A 26,711-nucleotide genomic window follows, 5' to 3' on the forward strand; every position below is an offset into this window, starting at 1 on the left:
TAAAAACACCTTTAAAATGTGTGAACATCCTATATTTAGAATTGTACTTATTGAAAAACTTAGCTACTGTGTCCTGGAAGTATTTGAAGACATGTTTGTCTCATGGGTAACATTTATGAGGGTTAAATAAGGATCCACTTAACAAGCTTCCACCCTATCCCACACAGACATGTTTCAACACGTCCCGATCTGGAGCAGTTGAACAGAAAAGAACATAACTAAATGGTCCCTTAAATTTTATTCTGCTTTCCAAATCAACCACAGAAGAATTAAGCTGGAAAGATCAGTGCCTCAAACACTAAGACTTAGAGAAGTTGTTCATGTGCTCCTTTACAGAAAACTCTTCAAGATCATTTTGATAAAAATTACTCATTATATTTAAATGTCCATTTTTAAAAATTATAACTAAAATGCACTATCCAATAAAGTGCTCTTTGTTTCATTTTAGTATCATTATGGATAAATATTACATATTTATACCCTTCTCTTACTATGCTATAATTTTTCTACTAATACCTTCAGCTATTCTCTTCCTTTATCAATAAGAACTTTCCTAAACTTTCCTGGCTTGATATGAGGTGGGCAGAAGACACATGTGAATAAGCCTGTGATCAAGACATACTTAAAAGATATGTTAAGATAAGCTGAGATATTTCTGAGAGATTGGCAGTCTAGTTTTGCCATCATGATGAACTTAATAGAAAGTTTTATCACATTGCTTTGCTTTTAAATCATGTAAGGAATTCCAGATGGAAATTAAAAATTCCCAAGCCTCTCCAAAGCATAAATTCACATTGTAGATGAAGGAACTGTAAAATTTTCTTGTAAGAACGGTTTCTCCCACTTTTAGACTTTAATATGTCCACTAGTTTTGGGTTAAAAACATTTTAGATCATTATTACTATTATGGTCATATAAATCATCATGTAATTATCAATCATATACATGATTATCCCTTATTAGGGAGCATTTTAGAGGAGGCACCTTGAAAGACAGTTTTAAAAATCAGACTGAGAATAAAGTACAATAGAACTTTCCCATTTTGAGCATATTAAGATGACATGATTTTATAATATAGTTGTGTCATATGAACCACAATAAAAATGAATATTTTTTTCATTCAACTTAAAAATTAAAATAAGGCTAAATTTTGATTGCTTTATTATTGAGCTCTGTTTGTTTCCAATAAAGACAGTCTTGTTCATCCCTGCCAGGTAAGCTGTGTTTTCATAGTAAAGGCAAATTAGTTTCCTAGCAGAACTGTAATTTTTTTTTAAGAACCTTCATGTTTACTGAGACTGTCTGGGATTATGAATGAGAAATAACATTTCATCAAAGGGGTAGACCTATGTCAGGGAGGGAAGACTGCTACCTTCTAAACACTTCCATTAGGTTTAAAACTGACGTTTTATATTATCATAATCTCCCTAGGACCTACTTGTCATCCAGCAATTAAACTCCATTTACTGCAACCCTGATGGTCTCATGTTTATTCATGAAAGTACTTTGGTTTACACTGTCAACTTGTACTACCAACAAAATGCTTTGACATACTAAATAACTTTCAAGCAAGGGCTGATTTTAGAATCCACTTTTCACATTTTTCTTCTTTTCTAGCCCTTGTCAAACACTAAGTTTTAAATTATAGAATAAAATAAATTTATAAGTGATAGGATTGGACATAATTTGAAAAATACATGGGAAAAATAGGTGCTACATCACAGGTTATTTTACTATTTATATTACCTGGTTCACATCATGGTAATTTTCTACTTTAAAAGGAAACTGAAGAAATTTATATGTTATCATAACTTTTTTAGAAAGCAACCCAAAGATGCCATTTTTGAAACTGTGCTTCCAAATTAATTAAAATCTATGTATTAAACATGGCAAACACAGCTTAACTGGGCTTATTGATCTCTTTCATCAATACATTACAAACTCAAAGTGATGCATAATGTGGTATATTAGAAATTCAGCTAAAAGGCAAATTTATTCACAATTTTTTTTCAAATTATAAATATAAATTATACTAAGGATGGCAATAATGTTATTCTCATGGGAAAAAGGCCCAGAAAAATAACTTTCATGGTATAGTTGAGGATATTAAAATGATAATGTTAATTTTTCTTTTTATGATTCTAATGCTAAAGTCATTGGTAAAAGTATCATAATATTTATTTATCATCTTATTTTAATATTTAGAAAAAGACTGTGCTCCAGCAAACGTGTATGAGAGGTACTTTAATTAAGGCCACTGGACTCCAGCAATGTCCAAGAAAATCAGGCGAGGGCTCCATGTGCTCAGTGTGAGGATGCTCTTTGAGAAGGCAAGGCGAACTTTCACGATCATTTGGATAGCTGCCTGCAGCTATGGCATCTATCAATTCACAGAAACCTTTCTTAAACCTTTTGACATTTCCAGTATGACTGTATCAGGCAGTTAATTGCATTGGGAAAGGAGACTGGAGCCAGGAAGCCTCAAGCAGAAGGGCTCGTTCAGACTTCAGAGCTCTGGTTCTCAGTACCAGGGATGGCAACTGCCTTTGTGAGCTGGCTCCCACCATCACTCTGCAGAGTCTCCAGGGTGTGCTGCCGTGAAAAATTTTCTTATACTACTTTCTCTCTCCAATGGCTCTGGTGTTAGGATAGGAGGCAGTGGAAAGATGACCCTTTGCTCACTGAGCTGAAAAACCCCAGTACTGTAGAAGTGCAACTACCTATTTGTAATTATCCATAAATTACATACGCATTACAATACTGAACAATGAAAGAATTCAATAACTGAATGAATGAACAAGAGAAGAGAAGGATAAACACCATAGATGTGAAAGACACAGCTGTCCATTTTTGATCTGTTGTAAATTATAATTTCCCTTCAGGTGTAGCACTAAAGAACAGCCTTGCTTCTCCATTATGCTCTTTAACTGGCCTGGGGTTACTTTTGATGACAACCTTGGCTGTGATACTCATTGCTTATAATAGGTTAATGCTTTCTAATTTCCGGAAAGAAAAATTGATTGTATGAGCTCTTTTGAAGAAATTTCTGTTCTAAAGGAGTTACACCATAAGGCACATTACACCATATGGATTGTTGACACTTTTATGATCCTACATTTGAGTGATGTCTTACTCCAAAGGAGTTTGGACATGCTGTACCCCATAAATTGTTTATTTATAATAACCAAGGTTCAATGGGAAAAGAAAAAAAAGTTTGGAAAACTTCAGTCATAATTCAACATGGGTTCAAACCAAGCAATGGAACCACCAGGGATTAGTTTAAGGGAATGAGGATTTTCCTTCTCTGGCCATTCTTGTTTGCACCTGCTTTTTTTTTTTTTTTTTTTTTTTTTTTGCTCTAGTTTCCAAGGCTGAGGTGTGGAGCATGCCCAAGAAATACCCCCATGACCCGAGGATGATAAGACAGTCCTTTAGAATGAGTTTGGCTTGAAGAAAAGTGCAGTACAGGCCTCCGTCCTAAATCAATAGGCTTTCATTAGAGTGATCAAAACTGTATTTTGTAATATTCCAGAGTGATCCACAGTATTTTCTTTGAGAAGCACTTTATATCCCCTTACCTGGTAATAAAAAAAAGGGGCAAGAGGGAGAGGAGATGTGATAGGTATCTATTTGCAGTTATCTAGGTATGATTGTTCCTTTGGGCAGCAGACAGAACTCCCTTTCATTTCTGTGAATATTGTGATGTTGAATTTGACTTACTCTCTGTGATAAGAATGAGAACTTCATGGCGTAGCATAACTGTGACACTCTCCTACCTATTCTTTCTAATTAGTTTGCCAGGCTCTGGATCTACACGTAGGTACAATTTCTAGGTATAGGGGGAGTTCCCTGGGAGTTTGGCTACCAACACAAACTGCCACATAAGCTTTTATCTTAAATTAGAGATAAAACATGTAGAGGTAAAAATATGATTAGACAAAGAAATTAACTTTAAAAAGTTAGTTTTCTGAGTAGATATTAAAATTTTTATTTATGGAGTACATGTTTTTTCTTGGACAGTAATGATGACTATTTCTTGAATAGCCATATAGATTATATAAATTATATAGATTATATAAATTATATAGTAAAGGGAAACCATGTAATGGTTTTGGAGAAGAACAGTCCAGAGAGTCAAAGGGCAGCTACTAATAATTACTCTGGGCCAACACACATCAGGACCATTCTGGGAACACTGTCTCACGTAGACACCCTGGGTAGTCTTTTGGGTTTCTGGACCAGTAAAAGAATTCCTATTATATCAGGATATGTGGTTGAAGCAAGGACACAATCACACAGAGACAAAGAATGGCAGGAGGAGCTGAAAGGGGAGAGGACAAGGCCTTTAGAAATATCTTTTTTCTCTATTATTAGAGATGGTACAAATAGTTCAACATTAGGAACATTTACAAACAGAAAGCACAAGCTGAACCTCTTGTGATTGCAAAGAAAAGTCAAGTCCTTCCTTCATGAGACTCATGGGAAAAGGACAAAGAAGACAGAAGTCAAAAATAGCATAGTTTGTCCTACTGAACAAAGATGAGTATCTCCCTCTGCTTTCAGTTTTTAATATTGTAAGTAATAGATGTTGAGAGCCACAGCCGAAGGGGCCCCAGCAAACTTTCAGACTGCCAGCTGATGATTGGCTCACAGCGGCCCCAGCAACATCTAACTGATTGGCTCCTCTGCGGTGATGCTCACTGGGTGGTTTTCCTGCCCTTTCAGACCACGGAGCTGCTCAATGGGGGACTTTTTGGCTCCGCCCATGCGACCCAGCCAATCGGCCTCAAGAGCAGGAGGATTGTGGGAGGAAGAGGCTGGTGGTTGGGGTGTGTGGCTTGTGGGAAGCCGGTGGTGGCAGTTGGGCTCTGAGGGTTTTTTCCTGAGGAGCTGTTTTGTTTGGCGTGTGTGGTTCTAAAAATAAAGTTAGTTTCTTTTGACAAGTGGCTCCTGAATTGTGCCCAGCCAGACTGCGGCATTTGGTGGCCCATATGGGGAGCGACTGAGGGTAAGTAAACTGCTTGCCCTTGAGGGCAGGGCGAGAGAATGGGTAGCCATTTTCCTCTTTTGTTTTGCTTCACTTTTGTTTTAAGTTGCCTGTCCCTGGAGATGTGTAAGATGGAAGAAAAACTGCTCGCATCTGAGGAACAGATAGGGAGAAAGGACAGATGGACATTTCAGGAGGATAGAAAGGCTATAATGATTTTCTGTTGTTCCAATTTTGTTTCACTCTGTTTCAGTTTTGTTTGGCATTATCTTCTTGGGTTGTATTATAGTTATAGTAGAAATATTCAAGTAAAAGAGAAGGTCTCTCGAGCTAGTCAGACAGAGGAAAAGATTCAAGTAAAAGAGAAGGTCTCTCAAGGTAGTCAGACAGAGAAAGAAAGTGTAAAGCAGAAAAAGCCATCAGGGGGAAAGTTACAAAAGGAGACTGCTACTAACACCTTTCTATCACCAGAGGATGTAAGTGTCCAACTGACAAGGCCACCTCCATATGTTGGGAGGCCCCCAACCCCCGCAGTTGATAGTTCGGATCCTGAGACAGGATCTCAAGTATTAACATGTCCTGTATTTCAGGTAGGAGGGCAGCGAATTTACCATACTTTAAATTTCAAAACAGTGAAGCAGCTAAAAGAGGCTGTAACAACCTATGGTTCTCAAGCACCCTTCACTGTAAGCTTGGTCGAATCCATTACCAACTTGCACATGACACCAGCAGATTGGGCTAATATGTGTAAAGCTGTGCTAAATGGAGGACAATACCTGTTATGGAAGGTTGCCAATGAGGAATTTTGCAAGGAGACGGCTAGGCAAAATGCAGCAGCTGGTTATCCTCAGAGAAATCTAGATATGTTGTTAGGAAAGGGACCTTATGAGGATCATCACCAACAAATTGCATATGATCCTGGCGTATACGCACAAATTGCTGTAGATGCAGTTAAGGCATGGAAGACTTTACAAGGACATGGAGGTTTACAAGGTCAATTATCTAAGATAATACAAGGAGCTAATGAATCTTACGCTGAATTTGCAGATAGACTTATTCAAACAGCTACCAGAGTTTTGGGGAATACAGAACAAGCAATGCCATTAATAAAACAACTGGCTTATGACCAAGTGAGGTTTACAAGGTCAATTATCTAAGATAATACAAGGAGCTAATGAATCTTACGCTGAATTTGCAGATAGACTTATTCAAACAGCTACCAGAGTTTTGGGGAATACAGAACAAGCAATGCCATTAATAAAACAACTGGCTTATGACCAAGTGAATCGTTGGTGCAGAGAGATCATTAGATCATGGAAACATGAAGATTTAAACACATATATTAAATTATGTAGAGACATTAATGAACAAGAGCAAGTCGTGGCATCTCTGGCTTTAGATGCCAGAGACATTAATGAACTAGGGCAAATAGTGGAAGCTGCAGTAAAACAGGCTTTAGATGCCAAGCCAAGAACATGCTATAATTGTGAACAAACAGGACATTTTAAAAGGAATTGCCCCATAGGAGGAGGGTTTAACAAAACTAGGTATCAAAGGAGTAGAACACTGGGTATTTGCCCACGATGCCGTAGAGGGAGACATTGGGCTAATGAATGCCGTTCTCAAACCACCATAGAGGGTACTCCATTATTAAAAAACAAACAAGGACCAAGTGTTTATCCATGATATCGTGGAGAAAGGCATCGGACTTCATTGCCAAAAAATGGACAAGGGGGCCCAAAACCACAAATATACGGAGCACTGGAGGAACCCAGCAACCCCATCAGGGTAGTGCCCAGGACACATTGTCCATCAGATCCCTCATCAGACAAACCAGAGGGAGCGCAGGGTTGGACATCTGTGACTTCACCAGAGCAGTACTAACTCCAGAGATGGGAGTTCACATCATTCCCACAGGGGTAAAAGGACCTCTTCCCAAAGGAACAGTAGACTTATTATTGGGACGCAGCTCTTCTACTCTAAAAGGACTTATGATAAGTCCTGGGGTAATTGATCCCGATTATGAAGGTGAAATAAAAATTATAGCCAGTTCTTCAAACGGTATATCTGTAATTTCACCAGGAGATAGAATAGCACAGTTACTAATAATACCAAGCCTACATGATAAATTTTCCAGTCGTGCTGTAGAAAGAGGTTCCAAGGGATTAGGCTCCACAGGTGTAGATTGGGCTATGCTGTCTTTAAATTTAGATTCTCGCCCCATGCTAAAACTAAATATTCAAGGACATGAATTCAATGGGCTACTGGATACAGGTGCAGACCTTAGCATCATCTCTCGTCAAGAATGGCCAAAACATTGGCCATTACAACAAGCCACTCAAACGCTTCGAGGCCTAGGAGTGGCGACTAATCCCCATAGAAGTGCAATGGTATTAGATTGGAAGGATCCTGAAGGATGTGAAGGAACTATACAGCCATATGTATTGGATCATCTTCCTATAAATTTATGGGGACGAGATGTCCTAGATCAATTAGGTTTGACATTAACAAATGACATCAACCAAAATGCACCCACTATTATGACTAGACAAGGTTTTAGGAAAGGAAAAAGATTAGGTAAACAAGAACAAGGTATAGCAGCACCAATACAAATAGATCAAGGAACAGATAGACATGGGTTGGATTTTCAGAAAGGGCCACTGAGACAATAAAAATTACTTGGAAATCAGAAAGACCAGTATGGGTTCCTCAGTGGCCCCTGACTAAAGAAAAGATACAAGCAGCCCATGATCTGGTCAAACAACAATTAGCGGAAGGACATATACAACCTTCTGTATCTCCCCATAATACTCCCATTTTTGTCATCAAAAAGAAATCTGGTAAATGGAGATTATTGCAAGATTTAAGAGCCATTAATAATGAGATGGTTATTATGGGACCTGCTCAATCGGGGATTCCTCAATTGTCTGCTTTGCCAAAAACTTGGTATGTTTTAGTTATAGATATTAAAGATTGTTTTTTTTCAATTCCAATTCATCCTAAGGATAGTCCACGTTTTGCATTTACTATCCCTGCACTGAATCATGAAGGTCCTGATCAGAGATATGAATGGAAAGTACTCCCTCCAGGGATGGCTAACAGCCCAACTATGTGTCAAATTTATGTTAACAAAGCAATCCAGCCACTTAGAAATAAAAATCCTGAACTACAAATATTTCACTATATGGATGATGTATTATTAGCACACAAAGCTAAAAACACATTGCTAGAATGTTATGCCACACTTACAAACTTATTAAAAAATTATAATCTAGAGATAGCAATAGATAAAGTACAATTAAATTTTCCAATTAATTATTTAGGAGTTCTATTATCCTCAACCATGGTCCATCCACCAAAAATTCAAATATGAGTAGATCAACTCAAATCACTTAATGACTTTCAAAAGTTATTAGGAGACATAAATTGGATAAGGCCTTATCTAGGTATACCAACAGGAGAGTTGGGACCTTTATTTTCAGTGAAGACAATGTAAATTGTTAAGAAAATTGTTTTCTTTTAGTGCCTTCTGGAATGTTATATAATTTTTCTTTAGCCATTATTGCCAGAATTCCTATCTTCATCCCAGTGCATGAAAACAAAGATAAAACCAATCTACAGCTTCTGCAATAGCCATCACTGAACTGCTTGCAGAACTTGCCTGGACTATGTATCACTTGTATGCATTGTGAACTATGTGTTGGTGCAGCGACTTCTGGTAGTGTTGGGGTATTTATGCTGATGGTGTCATCGGTGGTACAATTTTTCCAAAAGGAGCCATCAATTGGCTTGGTATATCTTCCTCCCTTCTGCTTGTCATGATCGTTCAGGGAAAATTTGGGGGCCAACAGAGGTGAGGCAAAGAACCTCACCCCCCAGCTGGTACGAAGACCTCTACACAGGTGTGGCTGTATACTGGGCTGGTAGTCAGTGACGGGTAAGATCCAATTACAATGGTACCAACCTAAGACAGGAGGCTGACGCCTTGAGGTCAGCTCATCCGATAACGGGTAAGAACCATATGTGCTATTGGACAACCTAAGGCAGGCACAGTCCCTAAGCCACATGCTTGTTGTTTAAACAGAGAGGGGGAGATGTTGAGAGCCACAGCCGAAGGGGCCCCAGCAAACTTTCAGACTGCCAGCTGATGATTGGCTCACAGCGGCCCCAGCAACATCTAGCTGATTGGCTCCTCTGCGGTGAAGCTCATTGGGCTGTTTCCCTGCCCTTTCAGGCTAGGGAGCTGCTTATCGGGGGACTTTTTGGCTCCGCCCATGCGACCCAGCCAATCGGCCTCAAGAGGAAAAGGATTGTGGGAGGTGTGGAGGCTAGTGGTTGGGGAGTGTGGCTTGTGGGAAGCCGGTGGTGGCAGTTGGGCTCTGAGGGTTTTTTCCTGAGGAGCTGTTTTGTTTGGCGTGTGTGGTTCTAAAAATAAAGTTATTTTCTTTTGACAAGTGGCTCCTGAATTGTGCCCAGCCAGACTGTGGCAAATAGAGACAGCAAGAAGTCAGTTTATCAACAGAGACTAACGACACAAAGACAAACTTGACATTTGTCTAAGGTCTTTGGCAGAGAGGCATGTGGGGAGATATTTGTTCCTTTTAGGAAATTGATGATATAGGTTGGAGCATCACTAATCCAAAATTTTGAGTGTTGCCATGGCTCTGCAAGTGGAAAATTCCATATATGACCTTATGATATGGGTCACAGTCGCAATGACAATGCACTACAAATATTTGTATAAAGTGTATATGAAACATAAATGAATTTCATGTTTAGACTTGAGTTTCAGGTAATATGTGTGAAAATATTCCAAAATCTGAAAAAAAATCCCAAATCAGAAGTACTTCTGGTCCCAAGAATTTCAGGGAACGTCTACTCAACCTGTAATGAATTGAGTCAAAACTTAAAAAAAAAAATTTCCTGGGCATGGTTCTACTTAAATATTTAGGCATATAAGCTTAAGCTTATATGGAATTAAGTTAGAGGAAAAAGAATTTCTTTCCATAGAGTTTGCCAGTAATAACTAAGACGAGATACGGCACATTCAGGGTGGTACAGCTGAGATCCTATTAACAACTAAGACTTTGATTACTCAAAGATATTTCTCTAACATGTATTCTCTAGATCAAACATCAGTTTTGTACATGGAAGTTGAGAAACTACAAGAATTCTAATGATTTTACTGGACAAATTCACACATTTGAACACTAATATTATTGGTGGTGTTGTGTAAGCTGACATTGTTCAGGAATTGTTTTCCTATGTGTGCATAAGCTTCTAATGAGTAGAGATTACTTCTTGTGAACTTTCTATTGTGGAGGGTCTAGAGGAGTTCTTGACACATAGTGAGTGTTTGGTATACTCTTGTTGATTAATATGAAGCTTGGAGGTGCCACCTCTGGGCACTGCACCTAATGCTCTGATGTCAAAGGTATCACTTGCCTGCTAGGCAGAAAAATCTTTCTTTCTGTGTCTTTTTTAGTCCTTACCTCATCTTAAGGTGATCTCATGAAGACTGGAAGTGTTTCTAATTTTCCTTCAAAACAGTACCTGTCATACTGTATTTCCTATGATCCTAGTATCCTGTGGTTGTCTTCATTTGTTTTAAATAACATTTTTTTTCCAGGAATACATCTTTATTAAGATGTCCTGTGCATGCACATTAAAGTGTCAGCATAATCTAATTATGAGTCAAATGAGGCACAGCAGCATTTACATCATTTGATAAATTTCCCTCATTTGCAGGGGACTGGTGACTTGAATCCAAATATTTCTTGACAGCCTTGACAGAACAAACATTGTGTAGTTCTGTGCAGCCCAGACTTGTGGGTGGAGGGCCATCCTTTAATTTGGTTATTGTACTAGTTTTGAATGTGAATGCTTCAAATCTCTTTAGTCTTAGATGTGGTTGTAAGAGATGATACCATGAGATCACTACTGGCCAGGGAAAATTAGGATTTGCAGGTTTGATTAGGATTTCCTTCCCTAATACATCCCTTCCACATTTTCCTTAGTCCTGCTGATTTTTTTTCCCCTCCCAGGAAAAACTTGGGAAACACTGAATTGAAATGTTATGCATGTGATTTAAAGGAATAAGAGTTGAAGTGGTTCACAATCAAAATTTTGAATATTAGCCTTTCATTTGGGTTGTCTGATCATTGCATTAAAAAATAAAATTAACTGTTTGAAGATGATGAGAAGTAGACTGAGCTTTCCACCTATTCATTAGTTTTTTAAAAGTATTGCTCTAAAAAGTTAAGCGAGAATATGAAACTTTTTTTCATACTAGGAAGCAGGGTATGTCCAGAGGGCATAGGGCTGTTTTATTCTTCTAACTTGCTGTCATGTCCCCAGCAGAGAGAATCTATGAGCTACAGAGACCAGAGAAAGCAACAACAGAACTGCTGGTTCCTCAATCTTCAGGAGCAGAGCTTTCCTTACCTGGACTTGATTTCTGTGTTTCATTCACATTCCATTTAGTGTTATGAAATAACATGAGAGGAGAGAAAGACGGGAAAGGAAATTAGCCTGCCCCCTTTTGGCTTTCTGAGTGTTGTGACCTGAAAACATTACTGTGACCTCAGAAACATTAGAGAGAGCTGAGAAAAACAAGAATGTGGGTGTGATGAGAGCTGCGGCCACGGGTGGCATGGGCAAGGGCGCTGGGGGGCGGCAGTCAGGAAGCCTGTTGTTTCTGCAGCTGAGAGGCAAGGGAGAATCAAGAACTCCCAGGGGAGGCCAGGAAAAGAAAGACAAGGGAAGGGAAGGCACAGGTGGAGAGCGGGAAGGCGATGAACAGATAAGGCACTGCAGGGGCTGGATAAGGAAATGAGAGTTCTTTTAGGATTGTGAGAGGGTCATGCACAATTCCTGCTCAGAAACTGAGGGCATAGACAACCACCTAGGGAAGTCAGGGAATAAATACCAACATGGCCTTTGTCCTGAATAACAAAGCTTTGCTTTGCCCAGGAAACTGCAGAAATGATAGAAGCAAATGACTAATGAAGGGACAAAACCCAGGAGGAAGCATCTCTTAATGCTCCTTAAATCAAAGCAAAAATTGAAGCTAGCCAAAGATGTGAGGGTGATATTTTAATCCTGCAGTGAAGTTCTTTCTTCCAAGATGGAAATCCTACTGTATCTCGCTCTCCTCTTGTTTACACTCCTGATTCTTATTTCCCCATTAAATTTGTAAGAGCAGGACATATTGCTCATCTGTGGTATCTCCCCACAGTGCTGAGAGCAAAGTGGGTATTCAATAAATACTTGGTTATTGAAGCAGAAAAAAATATTAAGAACTGTGCCAATATCTCTTCAATTCTTTTTTTCAGTTTAATGAGCACTAATACTCTGAATTTATACCCTATATTATACAGCTAAAAATGCCTACTTTGTTCTTCCTCTTCTGTAGCAGACATCCTAATGATACAATCCTTTAATGATATCTCCGTTGTTCATCAAGAAGCGGAAGAGTGGAACAGAGTGACTGTGATGTAGCTGATTATTTAAAAGTGTGTGCCTGGTAGATTCATTTTGATGAAAATGATTTCTCCATGGTCTGCTGTCCTAACTATTTTATCAACCAAAATTACTTGCACAAAGCATTGTAGAGAATGGGGAAAAGGTATTATGTTTGCCTTTCCTTTTACCAGCTGGGTGCATAATTCTCAGCCCCTGAGCTCATCAAAAGAGTAAGCAGATTTGAGATCCTCTGAGATCACACACAATTTAAAACTTGCTATTCATGCTTCAATGATAAAGTTCGAAACAAGACATTGGTGGAAGCAGAGGAAATCAGCAGACTGTAAATGGGAGCTCCAGGGACCAGACTCTTTTCACCAGGCTAGGTTTCTTGATCATTTACTCAGTTTCATATTATACATCATATTTTACACTCATGTCATTTAGATTCTTGTTCTCTAATGTGTGGAGGGAATGGCTTGTAAGATGGCAGAAAGATGCATAACCAACATGTATGGTATATTAAAAATCTGGGGCTGGGGTTGTGGCTCAGTGGTAGAGCACTCACATATGTGAGGACCTGGGTTTGATCCTCACCAACACATAAAAATAAATAAAATAAAGGTATTGTGTCCAACTAGAACTAAAAAAATAAATACTTTTAAAAATAATCTTTGTTTTCTAACATTTACAAAGTGCAATGACATAATTCTTGAAGACCTTCAAATAGGGCTGCAAGAGCATACATAATATTTCAAGACAATATTTAAATGGGTATGCATTAAATAAGAAAAGAAGATTGTGGCAGAAATGATTGGTACATGGCTCTGCATTACTTTTGGAACCAATTGATTTCATGAAAGTCTTTCCATTATTATTGGAAGGACTTGGCTGACACTTTACTCAATGCCCTAACTCCAATGACTGCCTTTAAGATTCCAAGAAAAAAAAAAACTAGTTTATACTCATGGTCATATTAAACAGATTAAAATTTCCAAACATTTCTTCTTACTATTTAGTGACTTGAACAAAACTAGCAACTTTCCCAAGGCCCTATCCCCTCAAAATTCCTGATTTTCTTCAAAGGCTTAGGGGCAAAAATAATAAATAAAATTTAAAATCAAAAGATACAATCAACTTATTTTTAGAACTAAAATATTTTTTTTAAGCCAATGGGTACAAAGTTTCAGTTAGATGGAGAGAAATTAAATTCTATTGCACATTAAGGGGACTGCAGTTAATAATAACATATATTTCCAAAATAGTTAGAAGGGAGGTTTTTTGATATTCTCACCATAAAGAAATGATAAATATTGGAAATGACTGATATGTTAATTAACACAATTTGATCATTCCACAATGTATACAAGTATTGAAACTTCACCATGTATCCCATAAATATGTAATTATTATTTCTGAAAACTATACAAGAGTATGTGTTGGGGGGAGTGGGCTTTTAAAGAGAATTTTAGATAGCTCACTTGACTTTGGAGATGCTCTTGATCTCAGAATATAAAATCATGCCAGATTATTCAGCCTCAATGTATGTCCTGGCAGGGCCTTTGGCTATTATTAATGAACCCTTGTTTCATGTGGCTTTCACTTACGCCTACTTTCATAAATGGCTCTAGATTTTTCGTAGAGCTCATATGGGTCAGGCTTCCGTGGGTCAAAGGCCTCTGTTGAGTCAGGAAAGGAACTCCTGTGGAGTGCGGGTGGGAAGGGCAAGTTCTGCGGTATGGCCGGAGCAGATAAACTTGTTTGAGGACTGCCTTGATTCTCCCATCGGTCCATTATCTGAAAAGTAAAACAGAACAGAGAAAATGACTGAGGATCAATCCTTTCTGGCTATTTCCCTTGTCACCTTTAAGTTGGACTTCCTTGCCTTGTGGACTTTTCTTCTAAGAAACATTGAAAACTTTAGTATATACATGCCTTGAAAGAAAAGAGCTTACTTCTGTCTGATAAAGCACCAGTGACTGTCATAAATAAAATCTGTGCCCGACTTTTGAATGAAAACTTTTATAACCTTGTCTCCTATTAGGTGGTAATCTTTAGCAAATTGATCTCTCAGAATCTTTTTTCTTCCCATAAAATAAAGATAACAAGATAATACATGTGGAAGTGCTCAGAGATGTATGGTATTGTTTATTCCTTTTCTAAGACAGTCTCAATTTATTACCCTACTTCACTAAAACAGAAGATAAAGTAGTCGGTGCATGTTCACGTGACACCTCTATACATCCCAAGCACCTCCTATACTTGAACATTCAAACACTTCCCTTATAATTTACAAGTAGTCATACAACCACCTGGGCTCTAGGAATTGTTCAGGCTTCTGGGATGTCCTTTTTATGGCTGATGGTGACGTCTCCCCTAAAATGCTGCCATTGCTGGAACCACAGTTAGATACTCTCTAGTCATCCCCTCACATACAAGACCTTCTTCCATCTTCACCATAGGATCATGGGGAAGATAAAGCAAAAGCTAATCTCATTCTTCCATCAAGGAGAAAGGGAGGTTCTCTCTAAGGTCACCTATTGTCACCATCAGTTTGACCTTTGTTAGACTGTTAACTGACCCCTCATGAAAACTCAACTTCTGCTTTGAATAAACCTGTGGTTTGTCTATGTCTTAGATTAGGCTTAGGTTACCCTTTTGTCTAAAATTCTGTACTGGGTCAGCATGGACGGCAGGATCAAAAAGGCCAGATTCCCCAGTTGGGTTTGGGAGGTTCCTCAGGACCCAGGTTGTGCTCATCTGACTCATATCTGCTGAAGGTCTTTCCTCTGCTCCCCAGGACCCCCAAGTTCTCTCCTGCCTCTGACGCTCTGCATACTCTACTTCTCCTTCTGCCTGCAAAGTTCAACCATTTTCCACACTCTCACCCTCCTTCATTTTACCCGACTACTAAATTTCGATGAGATGTCTCCTTTAAGGGAAGGCCTTTGCCGACCACTCTAACCCTCCTGGGTGCTCCCATGGCACCCTTGACCTACCCCTGGCATTACTCATCACACCCCACTGTAGCCACAAGTCCACCCCATCCATGTGTCCTCGAAGATATCATGCTGGGGACAGGGGTTGTACCATTCCCATTGACAGTACATAGTAAGTACTCAGAAAATGTTCATTTAGTGAATAAATAAGAGCAGGATTAAAATAGAAGCGATTTTTTTTTTCAAAAACTAGCTTTGATATGCAATGCATTGAAGGTGGCAGGATCATAATTCTCTGCCCCCTACTTCGCTGTCCTGCCTCCATCAGGGCTCTGACTTCCATTCTCACCAATCTATCATCAATGTGTGGAGGCTGGAAGGGATGTGAGAGACCGCATGCTCCAGTGTTTTTCAAACTATGACATCAGAGATCCCTGTGGCCTTTCCTGCCCACCTGGGACTCTGGCAGGGGTTCAGGCTGAGCCAGGAAATTGGGAAAGAAATGGGCCACTGACTCTTATTTCAGTAAAATTGACTTTACTTAAAATTGTTTTCTGTGATGGGCTGCTACTGCCCAAGGCGTCACCTGAATAGTTTCTAGATCTAATGAGGATAGTTCAGTTTCTTTTTCTTTATACTAAATATAATCTCTATAAGCACAGAGAAGTTAAGTGGGTTATCTGAGGTCCGGCAGCTTCCAGTAGTAGATCCTGGTTATAACCAGCCTATGACTCTAATAGGAGTGGTGGATAATTGGCAAATATGGGTAGAGTTCCAGTTAATTTCTGTTCACCAGGCTTTTTGCTGCCATTTTATAAAAATTCTTAAATATATACTTCATAATTCATTTAACAGCAAAATTCATACAGGTGGCCAATCTAGGTTTTCTTTGGCCATCCCCCTGGGTGGCTCTGCTGTGATGTGGAAGGCCCACATTTCTGAGTAAAGGCATGACACTTTTAATCTATTGTTCCCATTAGCTGATTTTAGGTATAATATGGGTGCATTCTGGCTGTGACTCTCTCCCTTATTGTTTCCAAACTTAAGATACTAAATGCTAAAAAGTAAATTAATCGAAAATATGGTTTGAGATGCTATAGTATCCCACTTGTCAACCTAGTGCTTTGGTGAATATCGACTTCTTTTATCTTCCACGGAAGGTTATCTGATACCAGTGTGAGTCTTGCTGGTATATATGTATTGCTCATGTACAATCATTGAAGAAAACATGCTTTCAGGTGAAATATTGGTATTTCTAAGAAACAATCATAAAACTACAGAACAAATGATGCTTTGGGCACTGTTTGGAAAAGTTTCTATGGCAGAGTGACAAATTCTACAGTTTCTGTAGCACAGAGACTGGGAAAAGAGTGGAGCCCAGTTCATACTTAGCAAAGCATTCATAACTGTGTGACATTTATCAATCCTTGAGTCACTCTGTCAAGGCTTCTTAAAAAACTGCAGTAGAAAATCCCTGTGCCCATGAAAAAGTAGACTTACAGTCCACTCCACTGTCCCCTGCCCTGCTCCCTCCAAATTGAGTTTCCTGGTGGCTTCAGCCCAGGAGACTATAGAATAAAGCACCTGCCTGCATCACAGGCTGGTGGCTGGACGCTGGCCACACTGCCCCTTCTGAAAGGCAGATTCTGAAGACTCCTCCCTCCTTTCTTAGACATCCTGGACTCTGGATTTTGCTTTCTACCTAGGATTCTCTGTGTTCCTCTCTACCTTTATGAATCTTCTAAATTCTGACCCTGTCCCTTGACCCTGACCAGGGCCCTCCTTGCTCTGTTGTTGAAGGCATTTGCTTTGATTCTACTGTCTTCTTGGTATTGACCTTGAATTTGTTACCTGCAAGGCATTTACCTCTTAACTAGATTTCTCACTGGGTTACTTCTGTCTGGCCCATTGGTGTCTATACCTGGGTTGATTCTTATATCTCACTAGAGTAAGGAGAAGTGGAGACAAAGTTGTTTTCTATATCTGGGAGAAGTCCAGTACCTCTGCTGGCCTTGCTGAATGAGTGAATGAAGGAATGAGGCTGGTGTGAAAGCCCAGCCACTGAATTACCTGTGGACATGTGCACATAGTCCACACCCAGGCACCAACCAGTAAACTGGAGAGACCCAGGTCCGGTTGAGACTGACTTGTTTAACCTTAGCTTCTGATTCCAGGCTGTACACAGGGAGGAGAGGGCTTGTGAATAAGACAGGTTATTTCCCCCCATAAAATAACTCTGACCTTCTCCCTGTGGAGGTTGGGGTATCTAAATCCACTCCCATCCTAGGATCCACTCCATATTTTAGGCAGGGCTGGGAGTTGAAGGCATTTGCTTTGATTCTAACTTTGAAAAATGAATTTAGATCCCTTCCAGACAAAGAGAACGAGAGTTCACTATGATTAGTGTACTACTTTTTAAACAGGAAGTGACTATCTTGACAAGGATTAACTTAGGATGTGGGTCAGTAGGACAGAAGTGGGTCAGTGAGTGACACAGGACTAGGAGGAGGCTAGATCTCTCCAGGGATAACAATTCCATCCTCTAAGAATGCCATCAATTCTCTTCAGAGGAGAAAGTATATAAATGCATATATTGTGGGTATATGGTCATGTATTTGTTTCAATTAATGGTTCAGCCAACTATGTTCATTCCACAGAGTGATTTTATTTACATAGGTCTGTGCACAGAGGTCTGATTTCTACGGTGATATGAGTTTATGTTTTTGAGCTAAACATGTTGGGGTTGCTATTTTAAGCACCTTACATGGATTAACTCAGAACCCTCATGGTAATCTGTGAGAGAGGTATCATTATTGTGTTCATGTTTACATGATTGAGACACTAAGAACTTAAGCAGCCAGTAAAGAATCTGTACCCTAAATAATTAGACCACATGTACTACTGCTCAATATAGACCTTAGACTAAAGAGTTGCTGGAAAATACATAGAGGATATTAAATTGAAAGTCCCCCATCTTTACTGATTCTAGGACCTGGAAGTCCAAGGCTTAGCTTTTGTAGAGATGCAAGGGTTCAGGATTAATTGTACATTGAGTTCTATAAAACCTTTTTTTTTGAATTATTGACTATGGGTATAATTACTTATAATGACAGCAAATACTGTAATTACACCAAATGACATAATTTGTGTAAATGTGGTACATATAAGGGAATCACTAGATTGAATAATTGTGCCACCATGATGAGGTTGCAAGCTTCCTGGTTAAATTAGATAAAGGTGTATCTAACCACAGAGCACAGATTTTGAGTTTGGTGGTGAGAGTAAGGAGCTATTTAGAAGCTGGACAAGATAAAATAAATTTCACTCTAAACACTTTTTTTTTTTGGTACCAGGAATTGAACCCAGGGACATTTAACCACCCAGCCACATCCACATCCCCAGCCCTTTTTTATATTTTATTAGAGACAAGATCTCTCTGAGTTGCTTAGCACCTTGCTAAGTTGCTGAGGCTGGGTTTGAACCTGCAATCCTCGTGCCTCAGACTCCCTAGTCACTGGGATTACAGGCGTGTGTCACCACACCCAGCTTCACTCTAAACACTTTTAGAGGTATTTTGAAAAATATATTTTTGTTTTTCAAAATCACATATATCACTAAGGGATATATTAATCCCAAGTGGGATTGGTCTCCCCATCTTCTCTGAAGATCAGATGAGCCAAATCTTAAATAAGCACATGCTTGGTGAGAATGTTCTATTTTGCCACAGGACCAGTTCAATGATAGGATTCAGCCAATTCAGTTAGGGTAAGGTATCTTAAGGCATCATAAAACAGAATTCCAGGAAATCAGTCCCAGCTCCTGGACCTTGAGAATTATCAGTGCTAAAGTGTATATGTTGAATGTCCCCAAAGGTCCATGTGTTAAAGGGTTGGTCCCTAGGGTGGTGCTACTGGGAAGTGGTGGAACATTCACAAGGTGTGGCGTAATGGGAGATCCTTGGTCACTGGGAGTATGCCCTTAAGGGGGTTTGTGGGACCCTGACTCCTTCTCTTCTTTGCCCCTGGCTCATGATGTAAGGAGCAGTATTCTCCCATATTCTCATTCTATGGGGTGCTGCATTACCACAGACCAAAGCAGGGACAAGTGAACATAGACAGGAATGTCTAAAACTCAGTCAAAATAAGCCTTTTCTCTTTATAAGTTGACTATCTCTGGGTATTTTGTTATAGTTCTGGATAGCTGACTAATAGTTTAATGGCAAATAAAGATCATCTCTAACCACTAAACCCATTTGGTTAACATAGCCTTACAAAAACATTATTAAAACTTACCAGCCTCTTACAGTGGCACAAAAATTAGAGCATATTGCATAAGTGATCTAGGCCTAGAGAAGCTAGGTGATGGTAGAGAGCAGCAGTATATCATGAAGGTTCACCACTTTGAGTGATTGCCAGGTTTGGAACACAGATTCTATAAAACCAATATATAATATACATTTGGAATATTTATTATATAGAAATAATTATATATACACAGAGCTATAATATAAGTGTGTGCATGAGTACATATATATATATATATGCACACAGAGCTATATAGTTTACACACATATATTTAACTTAGTGTGGACTTTAAAAAGGGAATATAAATATATATGTAGTTATATTTCTTGTGAAACAGAATTAATTCACAGGTAAGGACTTCTGAGCCTACAGTTTACATTGTTTCTAAAAATTTCATGTTATAAAGACTATATATATATATATATATATATATATATATAGTACTCATGAGAGGGGAAAAACAAATTTCTGAAGTATTTTCATTATACAAGACCGAATAGTTTTAAGTTAATTTTATAAGTATATTTTAAAAATTGGCATAATTATAATTATAGTAAAGTAAGATGGATTTTTCTTATATTGGGGGGATAAATATAAGACAAAACCTCACAGAGAATTTGTTCTTCTGACGTTACTGAATCTCAGAAGTGAAAGAGATACTAAGGTCACTTAATTCGACTCTTAATGGGATCACATAGTAACCAGAAATAAAGAAGCATAATAATTCCAACTTACAGGCTTTGGAGTTTTCCATGGAGAAAAGAAACCTGCAATAAAGAAAACAATATTTGAACTTCGAAAATTATACCCTACTACCACTAATGGATGGTGTGATATCAAAATAATTGTAATTCACTTTAAATTAGTTAATAGCAACAATAATACCACACCAAAAATCTGGTATGGTCTTCTTCAAGGAGTTCAAATATTTTCATTGGAATTATATTAATTATTTAAAGAAGATTTCCTTATTTGGCAACTGAGAATTCCGAGGCATAGAGAAGGTGAGTAACTAAGTGACAAATAGCTGCTTCAGATGTTCCCAAACTGAGTTATCCTTAGGGATTGTGTCACCTAGTCTTAGCAGGAGAGAGAGAACATACAGATAGATATTTAGATTTTTTTGTGGTAAGTATCTCTGTTTAGTGTAAGAAATGATTCTGCATTATGTATTTGCTTTCTACAGTTAAAAATCAACCAGACTTTGTCATTCTTAAATTTAAAAAGAAGGTTCACACTTCTGGTAGGAATCAGATCTCACTATGAATTTGTATGTGGCTCTTCCCCCACTGACATCTCCTCTAGAGCAGATTGATATTTTATTATTCTTCTACACCAGGGCAAGCACAAAGTTACACACAAAGAAGCTCAAAATGTTTGTTAACTGAATAAACTGTATACCATCAAAAGGCATAACATTAAAAAACTTATTGAGCCCTTTCAACGACCACAAATGGTCTGATTGATTAGACAGACTGTAGATTAATTCCTTTTCTAAAACCTTTTATAATATATAGAATCAGTTTCTAAAGAGGTACTAAAAACAGACTTAAAAATGCTGGAGGGAGCGGGCTGGGGTTGTGGCTCAGTGGTAGAGTGCTTGCCTAGCATGTGTGAGGCACTGGGTTCGATCCTCAGCCCACATAAAAAAAAATACAATAAACTTATAAAAAATAGATATTTAAAAAAATGCTGGAGGGAGCAGGGACGGACACATACTGGTCCTAACAATCTAAAACTTAATCTAGTATATAAAGCAAAACTACTTTCTTCTCATATCTTTCCTCTTCCAGCAATGTTAGCTCATGTTAATATTCAGTGATGTTTGAAAATGTTCAATAAAAACAGAATATTGAAAATATGCCATATACTATCTTTATCATCTTTAAAACTGAGATGTCCAAAATGAGAATAGATAACAACCATAACTCATTTATAGGAAATGTCTACAGAAATCTGGACACACAGTTACCTAGATGTTTAGGCAACCAGCTCAGGCAAGGCAAATATGCTAATTGTATATTAAGGCACCCCTGTGATGAACAATAATTCATTTTATCAAAAGAGTGAAACTATATAATCCATCATGTTTCACAGCTTTTCTTGGAACCCAGAGCTAAATTTAAAGCTCAAGTAAAGAACCATTTTAACCAAGAAGCTTGGTGGAATCAGCTTTTTATCTGTCTCATACACTGTGTTCTTGTCTCTCTTTTTTGATTAATTAAAAAAATGTGGTTCAATGTGTGTTTTGATTATAATTTCAGGATTTAATCACATCCTTTTTGAGAAGAGTTGAGAATACAAAGTCCAGATAAATGAATACATTTCTCTCCTGATTCATTCTGTAAAATGCCAATGAAAAAAACTGACAGTGAGTTAAAAAGTAGGAAAAATTGCTAACCTTCTAGCCAATTAACCCTGATTTTCAGTGAAGGATAAAATCCACTTGCTGTTTTATGGAGTTGCCAGTTTTCTTGAGAGAAGATGTCATTCACACATTTGCACAACATCAAGACATTCACTTATCTCCCAGGTCCTCACCTGCTTTCCAGAATGCCCAGACAGGTTTTGAATATCTGCTGTTTTATGTTTGTAGGGGCTGGGGATTCTCAGACTGATACAAAGGTACTGAAAATGGCTCCTCCATTATGGAGCTCTCATCTCCACATGGAACCTTATTTTAAAAAAGAATTCTTCCTATGGAAAACATCATCTTCTCGCTTCTCAATAGCTAGAGTGTCAGAGCTGAAATGGCCCAAGAGGGAGACTGGTCAAGAAGAGACCTCTCTCCACGTGAGAGGGTGCTTAATTTGACCACTTTTTATCTTTCATCATCAGCACTTTGGATTCTGATTCTTATAAAGCTGTTTCATCCAATCTGAGCTCACACCATGGGTATGACCCAGGGCTTCTTTACTGTCCCCATTATGGTAGCTTCTGGAATCTCACTAATACTGAATTGAGCCACAGAGGCTCTCTGCAGTGATGATTGCCCTTCTGAATCACTGTCAAAATAAGCTGTGTGCTGCAGACTATTCAGTAGTAAGAGAAAAATATCAGAATTGATTTTCTTAAAAATAAATAACTTATGTGTAGCCCTCTGTGTTTCTTTAGCAAATTATTAATCATGCTATAAACATTTGAATTAAGATGAATAGAAAACATCTATTTTGGATATACTCAATTTGGTCCTGATGAAGTCAGAAGGTCAAGTTTTCTAAATGATTAAACTCCAATTTTCTGCTCAACTTCATTGGAAGAGCTATAGAAATACAACTGTGTGTGCCAAGCTATTATATATTATAAATGTACTATGATTTCTTGTGCAGATGGCCCCTTTAGTAAATCTAGTCTATTCCAGCTAACATGTAAAAAAAAAAAAAATCAAAAATTTTAAGTCTGTTAGGAGACATGGAGGTTATTATGTTGAGCTTATTTCTGAAATTATTCTAGTAGGAGAGGAGCACAGAAGCAAGACAAGTTTTTACACATGTACACATACATAGATGTGTGTTCTGTGATGGATAGGAGAGTTTCTTCTATTAGGCACAATTACTTAAAAACTGCTATATTTTGCTCTTGTGGCTTTACCTTAGGGATCACAGGAACACCATTCTGTGGGTTCCCTAAAAACCATTAGATCTTGGCTGGTGCCTAGCCTTTCTCTGGGCTAAGCTCATTGCTGAGACAATTGCTTTGGGGCCTATCACTGCCTATCTCCAGAGGGATATAGACAACTTGTTCTCAAGCATTCGTGAGGTAAGATAGTCCTCTTTACAAAAGCACATTCATAGAAAAGGAGTTTTTATCCTTCAAATAAGAGTAACGATTTCATTCTGTTTTAGCTTCTGGACTTTATTTCTCATACTTGCATAGAAAACTGTGATTTGGAATTCTCTGAAGGGATTAAAGTTCCTTTAGAATGACTTGACTCGGGTGTTCCAAACTGATCATTTGCTGGCTTTTTACTTCAGCATCATGGTGTGTATTTGTATATGTGTACAAATACAAACTTATTTTTATAATCCTGAGTCTTAAGATAACAAAAGCAAAAGACCACAAGGTACAGTTACAAACTAAATAAAGCATGGGTAGGAACATAACAGAAAAAAAGAGAGAGAGAGAGAGAGAGAGAGAGAGAATAAATAGTAAAATTTAGATGCATCTAATAAGGAAATTAAGATGCATTTTAATGTAAAGCCCCAAACATCATTAGGTCTCTAAAATCTATCTTCTCTGAAACAAGAAATAAAAGTGTGTGTGTGTGTGTGTGTGTGTGTGTGTGAGAGAGAGAGAGAGAGAGAGAGAGAGAGAGAGAGAGAGAGAGAAAGCCCAGTGAGCTGGGCAGAGAGACAGATACACATTGCTAATGGCTTAGATTAGACAATAAATTCTGGTAGTTCAAAATGATAGAGGGAAAAAGACAACACTGACTTCATATTGAAATTTAAATTGAATTTTACATGCCAACTAATTACAATTTTGAGTAAACTATAGAAATATAGTTGCCAGATAAAATATAACATGCCTAGTTAAATTTGAATTTCAGATGAATTATATATTTTTTAGAATAAGTATGTCACACATTCAGTATAAGATATATCACATGGAATGTACTTATATAAAAATTATTTATTATTTGAAATTCAATTTCACTAGGGAATCTTGTACTTTCATTTGTTAAATCTGGCAATCCCATATAGGAAACTATTTACACATGTCCTAGGTAACCATTTAAAAAAGTGGAAACATCTATAGCAGGTAATACCTATTCAATTAAAAAAAATTCCTTTATCGTCAGGGACCTTGCTTTAGAGACACCTAAGAACATTGTGTTTTTTACATAGATTACTGTAGTGTGTTGGTTGCCTGTTCGTCAGTAGCCAGGATGGACCTCTCTGGATTCAGGAAATGCAGAACTCAGTGGCCAATATGAGTGTCACAAAGGACCACTCATTTTAAGATTCTTTGATGCAGTAAACACACTGCCTCTTCCAGAACAGAATGACTCATGGAGTGGCTCTTTCCAGTTGTGACTTCTACTGACATGATTCCCAACATAAATGACTATCCATATGTTTACAGCTGCTCTGGAAAAAATGCCCCTCATAGTGTACATTTGTGTGGTAATTATTATTATTATTATTATTTTTGCAGGGCAGCAAGATGTGGAACTTTCTTAAAATCACCCCAATTTGAATAAGGAATTTAAATAAAATGAAGAGTAATTCTAACCCATCATTGTACCATAAATTTCAAACAATGCCAAGATAACTTTTTGAGATTTCCAGGAATTTCCCCAAACAGAATTAAATCTTTAAGCCCGCTCCTACCTCTCAGTAGATCTATAGTCCAGTTCAGATATACTGAACTCCTATTGCAGAAGGTGAAATAATTTCTCCTGGAGCTGAAATGCCTACTGATTTTAAAGATTATCATTACAATTTCATGGATTTTACAGCAGATTTTAGTTGCTAAAAATGACAGAGATGCTGGGGAAACACTTTCTATTTCTCTCTCTCTCTCTCTCTTTTAAGCAGAAAAGTAGGAATCACTTGAAATAAAGACCTGTTTCACTGTGGATTTCCATGTCCTGGGTTATTTAAAGCTGTGTATTCCATTTCACTTAAAAAAAGAAGGCACATTGGTGTGACTATAGGCAACACTACTTAACTCCACACTGAAATGCAGATGGTCCCTGACTTAGGATGGTGTGACTTACAATTTTTGTGTGTGGGGGGGCTTCATATTGGTGCAAGTGATAGGCACTCAGGAGAAACTCTACCTTGAATTTTAAATTTTGATGTTTTTCCAGGATTCTGATATGTGGTGAGATACTGTTGGGATGCTGGCCAGTGAGATGGAGCTGCAGTTCCAGTCAGCCAAGCAATCACGAGGGGAAACGACCCGACTCTGCAGCACACTGTGTCTCTGACTGTAGGTCAGGCGCGTTGGCTGCATTTTGAACTTACAATGGGTCTCTCATGATATAACCTCGTTCTAAGTCCAGGGGCATCCATATGATCAAGAAGGTAATTTGGGGGGGTATATTTTATCACAATTAAAAAAAAATAAAGCAATAAAAAAGAGAAATGTGAAAAGGGAGAATAAAAGCATACACATATTATATATATATATATGAAAGAGGCAGAGGGAGGGAGGGAAATTGAGAGAATTTTTTTAGTGTCCTGTGATACCCTCCTGGAGGACAAGAAGCCACCTGGGCAGCTGGACACTCCTACAGCCTCCTTCACCCTCAAGTCACCCTTTCTTAGAAAGGATAGTGGGCCACAAAGAGAGCTCTCCTTCCTGCTCCATTTCTGAAAATATTTCAGGAACCGTGAGAAACTCTCCAGTAGAGGAAACTGTCTTAAAAGGTTTCCCAAAGCGAGGGGGGTGGGGGCCGGGAAGAAAGCCGAAGGGTTTTTAGAATCTCCAGTTAGGGCTAATTTGGGAGAGAAAAATACCGCTAATAAAGTTAATCCTTAATTTTAATTTTCTTCAGCCTGGCAAACAGACCCAAGCTTTCCATCAAAAATTCAGCCTTTGGAAAATGTAAGCCAGCAGGGTAATGAGCTAATTTCCATTAAAACTAGTTCAATGTTATGCACTTTTTTTTTTCCTGGGTTTTGACCGATTCATGTATTTCTTATTAAAATTCATTAAATAGGTTAAGCCCTGCAGTTTCTTTAGATAATTTGTTTAAGGTATTTGAAGTAAAAGGGCAATTTTTCTTAATGAAACTGACCTAGGCTAAGAAATGACCCTTTCCTTAAGCAAGCATAAAAGATACACCGCTGGCTGCACTCAGACACCACACCGCTGTGTTTCCAAGCAATGGATTCAATGTGCAAAGAAAATTTCTTATTAGAGGCCATATTTGACCTGGGAATCTTTTTACTTTGGAAAATTTTTAGGTGGCAAGCTGAAATTTTCATGGGGATGCTCTAAAAATGATCCTTCCTGCATCTTTTAAACAGAAATTTAAAACAAAATAAACACCCTAGAATCATTTTA

At 38.2% G+C, this 26,711-nt stretch overlaps 1 protein-coding gene across 2 annotated transcripts in view; it reads right to left on the reverse strand.

The window, feature by feature from the left end:
- Positions 1–26,711, reverse strand: part of Magi2 (membrane associated guanylate kinase, WW and PDZ domain containing 2) — a 1,283,222-nt gene that overhangs the window by 157,344 nt on the left and 1,099,167 nt on the right. For both annotated transcript variants that reach the window (XM_076862515.2, XM_076862511.2), the window contains exons 11-12: positions 20,430–20,461; positions 14,059–14,248 (exon numbers count right to left, since the gene is read on the reverse strand). In XM_076862515.2, the coding sequence (XP_076718630.2) occupies positions 14,059–14,248; positions 20,430–20,461 (222 nt within the window). The remainder of the gene's footprint in view (positions 1–14,058; positions 14,249–20,429; positions 20,462–26,711) is intronic.

This window comes from Callospermophilus lateralis, chromosome 1 (genome assembly GCF_048772815.1).
Source record: "Callospermophilus lateralis isolate mCalLat2 chromosome 1, mCalLat2.hap1, whole genome shotgun sequence".
Taxonomy (NCBI): Eukaryota; Metazoa; Chordata; class Mammalia; order Rodentia; family Sciuridae; genus Callospermophilus; species Callospermophilus lateralis.